Source organism: Trichosurus vulpecula, chromosome 9, assembly GCF_011100635.1.
Source record: "Trichosurus vulpecula isolate mTriVul1 chromosome 9, mTriVul1.pri, whole genome shotgun sequence".
NCBI lineage: Eukaryota > Metazoa > Chordata > Mammalia > Diprotodontia > Phalangeridae > Trichosurus > Trichosurus vulpecula.
The window spans coordinates 28,714,991-28,725,343 of NC_050581.1; the positions used below are offsets into that span (position 1 = coordinate 28,714,991).

The following is a 10,353-nucleotide window of genomic DNA, read 5'->3' on the forward strand; positions in this document are numbered from 1 at the left end:
AAGAAGCTAAGACATAGATACTCCTGGAATCATATAAAGAAGTTTCTCTCCAGGTGGCACAGTTATAAGAGTGCTGGACGTGGAGTCAGGAAGGTCTGAGTTCAAATCCTGCCTCAGATATTTAGTAGCTGTGTGACCTTGGGCAAATCACTTATCCTCTATTTGCCTCAGTTTCCTGATATAGCATCAACTATCTGAGTTGCTATCAGGATAAAATGAGATGATATTTACAAATCATTTGGTAAAACAAAGTTCTATATAAATGCTAACTATTGTTATTATCACATCCAGTATAGTATAAAAATTGCTTACCAATCACGGTTACAAATGTAGTTTCTTATATCAAATTATGTTACTTATTCTATTCCTGGAGGAAGGATGAATTGAGTCTAATATACCCTCTTTTATGTCTTTTTCTCCTACTTATATCTGCTGAAGTAACGAAAAATGTAGCATTAGACACTAACCATATTTACAGCTGCCCAAAGGCCCAAGTATTATTTGGCTTTATGCAGTTTTTTTTTCTCTCCAAGATTATTCCACTATCGTACTTAATATCTAAGTACTGTGGTAACATATTAAGATATGGTTACTACTTAAGAGACAGTCTGTAAATCCCTAACTGAATATGTGAGAACATCTGAATAATTGGAAATTATTCACTTCTTTTAATGACCTTAATCTTTTCCCTTAAAGACCCACATGTGTAACACTAGTCTTCTAATAATATCTTATGGCTGTAAAGTTCAGAAACACAGTGTCCAGAGAATTTAAGTTTCAGATCACCAAAGGATTAATCGACACATGCATGGTAAGTAAAAAAAAAAGCTACAGTATATTACCATCTAGAAATTGTACAGGAGAAGTGGTATAAAAGCTATTATCACAGAAATGTACAATTGAAAAAGACTAGTGACAGTGATAGAAGACCCTTTGATAGATCATGAACTCCGCTAGAATTCAGAGAAAGTCAATGGAATTAGAGGAAGATCTCCAGTATGTTAGGTGAACCCCATGAGAATGATGTATAGGAGAACATGAACAAGTTTAACACAGGATGGGATAGTCTGGTGAGTTCTAACAATAGCTAACATTTATATAGCACTCTCTATGCAACAGGCATTGTGCTAAGTACTGTACAATTCTTCCTTGATCCTCATAATAACCCTGGGAGGCAGATGCTTTTATTATCCCCATTTTACAGATGAAGAAACTGAGGAAAGAGAGGTGAAGTGAATTGCCCAGGGTCACACAGCTTGGAAGTATCTGGGGCTGGATTTAAACTCAGGTCTTCTTGATTCCAAGCCCTCTACACTGCACCACTTAGCTGACTCTATAATTTTATAATCTAAAAAAATTTAAGGGAATACTCAAATCAATAAGATCACAAATCCATCAAAGTATCAGATCATATCTTGAAACCTGACATGTTAGATATAGGTCAACAGTACAGGTAGACTGGAATGTATACAAAATGTTTGAAATTTTTAGTTGGTCAATCCACTATAAACTAGACACAAAGTTTTGAGATTGTAGAACCTTGGCCATGGAAAATCAAACTAATCAAATCTTTCAGTTATTTTGATTATGCTAAATACATGCAAAGGTGATTCAAGTATGTGTACATCTATGTACATGCTCTCATATGTGTGTAAAAACATGTGCATCTATTTATAACAAGCAGCTATTCAAATTGAAGTTTGCTTACAGGGTCAATGTACTATGAGGACCAAATTGGGAATTCTAGAAGACATGATTGCAGATGTGCTATAACAAAAGAATATGTGGAGTTTTCTAGTTATAAAAAACTTTTGAAGTACATTTAGAAGATACACATTTTATGATAAAAAAATCATTCAGGTTTTGTTTTTGTATTAGTATTAATGTTTGAGGTCACATTTGAAGTCAGTTCTTCCTGACTCCAGGCCTTGTGCTCTATGCACTCAGCCACCTGCTACCTCTGTCTTGCCTACATAATAAGGCCCAATTATTATATCCAATCGTCTTTCAGTGAAGGAGGGTGTGTAAAATGATCCAGACTTTCAGGACTTGGAAATGCATGCACCTATCATCCCATAATAGTTATGAATCTCTCTTTGAATAAAGAGACTGAATTGGAGGCGGGAGGGGAGAGTGGGTAAAGAGTGTGCTACTTAGTGGTGACTCCAAGTAACAACATGCTCCACTTCCCCTCCCCCATAGCTAATGCTAGAAATGTTGCCTACATAAAAATAATGTTAATTGCATTCATCCAGGTGAAATGTTTAGCATTTATACTTTTGCCATATACTAGTTATAAGGTATATCATTAAAAAAATTTTGTTAACTTTATTGTAAATTTTCTCATAACACTAACCTCTGTTGACCTCTTTCCTTTTCCAACTCCCCTCGACCCTCCCCAAAAAAAAGAAAGTGAGGAGAAACTAAGGAATACATAAGAAGTTCTCAGATTTGTAGTCAAAATAATCAGTTTTCACTCTTTGCACTGGCACTGTATTACTTTGGTCACAATATTTCTTTCTGTTCCAAATCTAAAATTGGACTAACAATCAGTGTTACCTAATTCAGAGTCATTAATATGAGCAGAATAGCAAAATGTAACTAATCCTTGGGATTAAGCTATGTAGGGTGTTTTTTTAAGTTTTACCTTATATTGTTAGAGTATAATATTTATTACTAATCACTTCAAAAATATTCTAGTGACCCCGCAGCAATAAAACACAGTAGCCAAAGATGATATCCACTGCATTAAGAGGAAATGGACCAAAAGAGATGGGTTGCTCAAAGAGGCATTTGTATGTCAGAATAACCTGGACTAAATGTTGGAATTTCAAGAGAGACAGAAGAGAGGGAAAGGAGGCACAAGTACAAAGAAATAATGAGAGATAATAAATCTGTGACAGATTATAGATTATACACAAACCACCCTCTCTTGCAGAGATGCTGTTGCTGAATTCAATCACTACTGACCTAGTCATTAAAAGGTTGCATTTGACAAATCAGTTATTAGGAGTCAAAAAAGGCAAGATGATTTTACAAACAGAAATTATGAGTGTACACTTGACTCCCATATAGATGAATATGAAGAAAAAGTAAATGAAGTTACACATCCTTCCCTTAAGGTCTGCAGAGCAGATACTGAGTTGCATGTAAGACCACCCTGAGAAGATGCGAATGGAGTTGCTGTCCGTGGTACTATTATTTCGAGCGTTTGTGGTGCCAATTCTGCCCTGAGCAGGCTTTCCCAATAATTTAAAGCTGGAAGGGCCCTTAAAATACTCTAGTCCCCAATCCCTTGTTTTACAAATGAGACACCTGATTTTCAGAGAGTTGAAATTATTTGCCCAAGTTCACACAAACAGAAAGTACTAGAGGCAGGCTTCAAAATTCAGTTTCCCTAACTTCAAATTTAATGGTCTTCTCACTCTAACATGCTACCTCTTACGAATATCTCAATCATATTGCTGTCTTTGCCTGCCTTTTTCTTACTCACCAAATTTGACCTCATAGTCCTCATTTCTCCCAAACATTTTCTAGAATAATAGTTCACACTTACATAGAGCTTTTTTGTTTACATAAAATGATTTCATATTGATGGTCTTGCCTGGTCCTCACAATAACTCCATGAAGAAGGCAAGAAAAAAAGGCATAGAGCCTTAACAAGTGTAGCTTACCCAAGGTCATACAGCTAGACAAAACTAGTCAAAGAACCCAGCTTTTCTTACCCCCTTTGCGCTGTCAAACTTGCTTTCCAAGCAAAAACTTTAGATTGGTGTCCCTATATGAGGAAAATATGTTGTAACAATTAAACCCAGATCATTTATTTCCAGTTCTTTTTATATTGTTTGCATGGTCCATAGAAAATTAAGGCCTAGATTAAAAAGCCAGTTACAAGGACATAGCAGCCTTAATAGTCACATTAGTATGACCAGGATTCATTAGATGGGGTGTCCTAGCAGCAAATTTTATATCAGCAGCTTTAAAATTCTGGTTTCCTCAAGAGAAAAAGGAAACAGCAAAGAAGAGAGTAAAAGAAAGGTTATAGATATAGCACTAGAAAGTGTTTCAGAGGTCATCTGGTTCAATCCTTTCATTTTATGGAGAGAAAATCATAAGTAGTTCACATTCATGTGAATTACAAGAAAGAAATTCTGACAAATACCCAGTTTCTATGTCTTAATCTCATGAAAGTGATCAACTTGCCTTTTAAATCTCCTCAGTCAACACTGAAGAAATTGTCCTCTTCAGTACACTTAACTACATTGTCATTATAAGCCAAAGCTCTTCAGACAGCCCACCCATAAGTATATTCACCATTATATTTCCTCAGAAAAATAAAATTTGATCCCAGGTAGACATAACCTATCATTATCTTCCTATCCTACCTGCACAGACAGTATTTAAAAAAAAATCTTTTAGGTAACGCATATATTTATTTAACACTAAACCTAATGAGCATGAAACTGGGAGATGGCTGCCATATATTTTGTTTCCAAAAAAAAAAAAAGTCCTACCAAACATTTGGCCTTTATACTCACAGAAAATGAATGACTGCTCAGCTGTTTCATGACAGCACCACACCCTGTTTTATTTTTATGACTATATGTTTAATTATAATTGCATAAATTCCCTTGACAATAAAAATTTAATTGCTTGCCAAGATGGTGGGTTTAAATAGGTGAAAGTGGAAACAAGGAAACACTGAATGAACATATTGAAATCATATGGGCCATGATTTCTTTTCATTAAAATATATTTTCCTCTTACGCTGCATTTTCTTTTTTCTGATGCATTACATCCACCTAGTTCTATCGGTACTTCAAAGGAAAAACACACATACACATGCAAAACAGGATACTCAAGATTTTTCAGTGTTTCTGGCTGCCAGACACGCCCAAGTAAGAAAGCTTCTTCACTTGATGCAAGACTTGGTTTCAGGGAAGCCTCTGAAATGCCAAGTCCTTCCTGAAAAGGGTTTGCCCAACATGACAGGTGCAGAACTGTCACTAACTGGTCTTCTACAAAAGGGAGAACTCTCGGAAAGGAGGAATTATTTAAATGTCTATTGTAAATATCTCACTAAACCTTCAGCTGAAAAAAATCGGTCGTTTAAACCACTGAGTGGCGCCAGCGGAGCGAATCCCAGGAATTGGGTTTAAGAGTAAAAGCTAGTGGCATTGAGACATAGATAACAAAAGCATTTGAGCTGGCCTGCTGTTTTCCCATAAGAAAGAAGGGAGCAAATATGACTACTTGAAGATGGGGGAAGAGGAAGGGGAGGTGTTTCTGCAAGTATTTCCGAAGTCTTTTAGGCTCCTGCCTTGCATTTGGACTACGAATTTGGGGTGGAATGTTCCGGGGAGTACGAAGCGGCAACCTGTTCTAGGGTCCGGGTGGTCCACCTGAATAGATTTGCAATGCATGCGCCTCAGTGTCTACACCAGCCCTCCCCTTCTCAAGGGAGTGTGGTAGCTCCTGATTGTCTGCCGTGATGTCATCGGCTGACTGGTGAAAAGGCAGGCAAGTTAGAACAAGTTCAGCGCTAGCCTGGAGCGGAGGTGGAGCCATGGGGGGGTGGGGAGAGTCGGACACAGTCCCAGCTGGAGAGAACAAATAATTTCAGTCTCTCAGGCGCGTATTCCCTTTACCGCAACTAGGCAGAGGTGGGAAAGGTTTTTGCTTCGGCACTGCCCAGGTGCTTCCAGAGTACTGGAACCCCTTTCATTAGCAGAGGCGAGGAAGACTTTCACTTATTAGGTTCACCCTAGAGTCCTCATAGGGGTGGAAAGCTGGGACTAACTAGTACTCTGGACTGCGAAACCACGGGTCACTGAACTGGAAAGGGGCTTTAGGGGGTGGCTGAAAGCCCAGCTATCAGCTTTGAGACTCAGCGCAAGAAGACAGAAACAATAGAAGAGGTGAAGCAACCTTCTCCAAGAAGGAGCAAAGGCCCTGGAGTGAAGAAGGGAAGGAGGAAAGAGAAGTACACAGAGTGAGCCTTGAAATATCCAGTAGAGGCATTCACGGGTACTGAAATGACAGAAAAATCAGAAGAGGAAAGGAGTTTTCGCCTCGGCAGCTATCTCGACCTGACAAGTGTCGCTGCCCGAGGGCAAGTAGAACGTTTGCAGGAGCTCCTGGCAGCGGGAGCAGATCCCAACGGAGTCAATCGCTTTGGAAGGCGGCCCATCCAGGTACCTGGGGCCATACTGGATGGTCGGTAGAGGGCGGGAGAGTAGCAGGAGCTTGGCCTTGGGATGGTTTTGTGAAATAGGCGGTACTTGGGGCAGAGAAGTCGGGCGCTGCAACATTTCCCCAGCAGGTACTGGTGCTTTGCGTGTGAGATTCGGTGAAATGCGTTATTAAAAGAAATGAATTTTTTTAAATAGCTGGATAATAACATAATGCACCACACGATTTTTAAAAAATAGTTTTAAAAATGTCCGAGATGTCCTCTTCCCTTCTCTTCTCCCATTCTGAAAGCTCTTTGTGGATTTACTTTGGGCCTTTTTTTTTTTTTTTTCTGTTTATTGACTTTTACTGATAACGCATACAGGCTGGAAAGTAAACGAAAAGTTCCGCAATTCAGAAGGTATGCAAGTATTTCTACTTCTCTCTCTCTCTCTCTCTCTCTCTCTCTCTCTCACTACACACACTACACACGCACACACACACGCACACACACACACACACACACACACACACACACACACACCAGGAATACTAATGCTATTTTTCAATTTTAAAAAAAAGGTAAATGATATGTTTATATACGGGTATGTTATATGTCAGAGAATCGGGAAAAGAAAATTATGCTACCTTGAGATTGATATCGGTATTACATACAGCAGGAAGGGTTGGGGAGACTTCATGCTTATTTGAGCAATTGGTATGTTTTCAGACGCATTACATTTTAAAAGATTCTAAATGTAGGTCGAGCCTTGTAATGAAAGTACCATATGCGTATTATACTCATTATTCATTGATACTCCCAGACTTTAAAAGAGTATCGAAAGAGAAAGCATCTTCCAAGAAAGCTTATTTCAATAACTTTAAAAAAAAAAAACCGTCCCGACTTCTTCGTCATTTCCCTGCGAGAACATTTTGTCTATAGAGGAACAATTTCATGAGTCTCCCTCCTCAATACTTGGAGTCAAAGAAAGTAGTCCGTTTCATTATTGCCTTTTACTATACTATACTGATTTAAAACTGCCGATTTAAAAAAAATTTCATTCCATTCATATGTGTTTTATAACATACATATAACAGAAGGGCAACAGACATACTTTGATCTCTTAGATCTTAAAATGTTATAAGGATTTATATTGCGTACTATTACTATATTATTTTGTTGGAGAACCAGTTTTATTTTCCAGTTCTCCTTATTATGCCCCTTCTACTTCAAAATATTTCTACTGTACTTTGAATGGCAGAAGCTAGTTTCATGTGTGTGTACATAAGTATGTATGTACATGTAAATGTGTGTTTATGTATGTGTGTATAGGTGCTCATCCACATATATACATACATACGTATGTGTATGTTCCAACTCAAGTTCTTGACTACTTAAGCATATTTGTTTCCACTTCACCTGACTCCACTTCCAAAAGAAAAAAAAAACATTAATATTCTCCATTTGAAAAGTTCATTTTATAAGTTTATTCTATAAGTCACTTTAAAAATATTTGTTTAAAAATTGGAATTACTCAATCTTTATATAGATGTGTATGGGGAATGTTGCTGGTAGTCTAAAGGATTTTACTGCTAAAACTCCAACTTTCTTTTAAAATAAATAAATGACACTTTTTTACAGAGCAAAAATGCTTATTTTACTCTTTGGACATATACATGTATATACATGTTATACATATACTTTATCTTTTATACATGTATCTTTTAGATTTTTTCCAATTTGAAATTTAATTTCAACACTAATAGTTAAAATGGTCAAATTTTGTTTTACAAAATTTTTAATTGTAAGAAAACTAGTAGTATGTAATTTCCTAAAACTTACATCATTTTCTAAAAAGGGTTACTCTACTAATTTACCATTATTTTAAATGGGGGGGGGGTGGGAAATGATATGTAAAGTTGACAGCTGAGAAATTTATTTTAACTTATTTTTATATGTGGATTTACATAAAATAGACATATATGTATAATTCCTTTCTCACTCACTACTATGAAAAATTAATTTATGAAAAATTTCCAGGCATATAGCAAATTTGTAATTGCGCGTGTATAGATATATCTCCACTGGCGTAAGTTAGGCATTCACATCAACTCATTGACTTCTCTCCAATTATCTTCTAGGTCATGATGATGGGTAATGCTGGAGTGGCAGAGCTCCTACTGAAGCATGGAGCAGATCCCAACATCCCTGACCCCACCACCCTCACCCTACCAGTCCATGACGCAGCCCGGGAGGGTTTCCTGGACACTCTGATCTTGCTTCATCGTGCAGGAGCACGATTGGACATTGGAGACTCTCTGGGCCGCCTCCCCTTGCACCTAGCCCAGCAGCAGGGACACCACCAAGTCACTTTATACCTTCGAGCAGTTACGGGGGATTGAAAGCAATGATGAAACTGGTCCACCCTGGGGACTTCTTACCCTTTTCCCCTTGACCTCCACAGCAGCTCCAAACAGATTGAGAAAAGCATGCCTGGAAGGTGACAGGGGGCAGCTTTAAACATACTCCCTTATGCACCTTCTCAGATGGGATGACAAGTTTCTAATAGAGACCCACCCAGCCAAAGCTCCCCCAGAAGAAAGAAGGTGTATTCAAATTCTAGCTATACCCTCAACTGTTTCCTTGGTTTTCTCAGTTTACAGTAAAAACAGTAGCTGAGTAGAAATGGAGAAGCAACTTTTTGGTCAGGATTTCCCATATGAGGAGATAGAAACAGGGTAGAAAAATCTGCAAATGTGAGACTTGTAAATAGGTAATTTGTGGTGGGAAGTTAGTGAGGTGGTGGGTAGAGGACTTTTTTTCTCTGAAGGTGAAGGAATGATGCTCTATGCAGTACTGTCTCATCCAAATAGGCATCGCTGGTGGAGGAACCAGTTGGAAAAACTTTCACTCGAGTGAAGGGATTGGCAGTAGTGTAGGAATTCTCCCCGATTTAACTGGAGTGTCCTAGAACACTGGTAATATTGGTACAAACAAAGTGGGGGTAAGGAGATAGTTTTAATGATGCAGGTAGATTTTATTATGGGAGAAAGATATTCTACTGAATTTTGCAAGGAAGCCAAAGATGACAAATAGAACCGATGTGCTCACTTTGTGGGGGTCAGATTTATTCAGTCTGGCTTAAAGCAGAAGGGAAGGGAGAACTGGAAGTCACAGATTTGCCCATAAACTTTAAAAACCAAGAGTTCCAATGATAGATGGCTCTCTGAAATGTTTTTGCCACTATTAGTGTGTTTTGGGTCCCTGAAGGTCCACATCACCTCAAAGGTTCTAGTCAGGATGAAAGAGCAAAGTGGAAAAAAAAAATGTGAGAGTTAGGGAAGTGTTTTTAAAAAGATTCTTTGAAACCTAGACTAACTGTATTGGGAAAGTGCCATAGCACCATGTAAACTGAACAAACTCATGCCTAAAACATCCATGTTAATTTTACTATAGTGATTAGATATCAAGGAATTCAGTGCCGCATCCTGGGAGGTTTCTATTAGAACAACATTAATTACAACCTGTTTACTAGTTTAAACTGAGATAATGGATCTCTTTACATCTCTTTCAAACCCACCCGGAAGCCAAAGTCTGAATTCAAGACCCAAACTGGCTTTTGTGACCCCAGGCTAGTTAGACTTAATCTCTTAGGATTCTAAGCAACTCTTTAAGACAAAGAAAGTTGTTTACCTCAGTTGCAGGGAAGGTGTTAACCTGAATAGGTAGATGGAACTTCCTCACTGGAGAGCTCCCTAAGCCAGGGACATCACAGATCTACTCTCTATCCCTAACCTATTCATCTGTTGTTTTTAAAACTGCTTTCTCTGTGGGCTTGTCTCAGGGGATGTATTTAAATGACTATTTAAATATTATAAATGTGGTTTGGGGCACTGATGAATTTATTCAATAAAATTATCTCAATTCAGTTCTTGGGTTTCTTAGTAGAAACAAAAATTTTCCTATAGGTTTGCAGATGGATTGAAATGAGTTTAAAAGCTGTTGACAATGTCATAGCTCTTGAATGACTTGTAATAGCTTGTAATATGATAATTTGCCTTCTAATGCATAAGCCATAATGCGTCGCTTCTAGATTTAAATGTACATTGTAGATTGATTCAGAAACATAACTGCTGATAATTCTTGTCTTAATAACAAGACTTAACACACAAAGTAAATCC

General features: G+C 37.9%; 1 protein-coding gene across 1 annotated transcript; it reads left to right on the plus strand.

Annotated features, from left to right (window-relative positions):
- Nucleotides 1-5,527: 5,527 nt before the first annotated feature.
- On the plus strand, nucleotides 5,528-10,100 carry LOC118830620 (cyclin-dependent kinase 4 inhibitor B-like). Its single transcript, XM_036737517.1, has 2 exons — nucleotides 5,528-6,194; nucleotides 8,314-10,100. The coding sequence occupies exons 1-2, from the start codon at nucleotides 6,036-6,038 to the stop codon at nucleotides 8,572-8,574; spliced, it is 420 nt and encodes a 139-aa protein (XP_036593412.1). The 5' UTR covers nucleotides 5,528-6,035; the 3' UTR covers nucleotides 8,575-10,100.
- The last annotated feature ends 253 nt before the right edge of the window (nucleotides 10,101-10,353 follow it).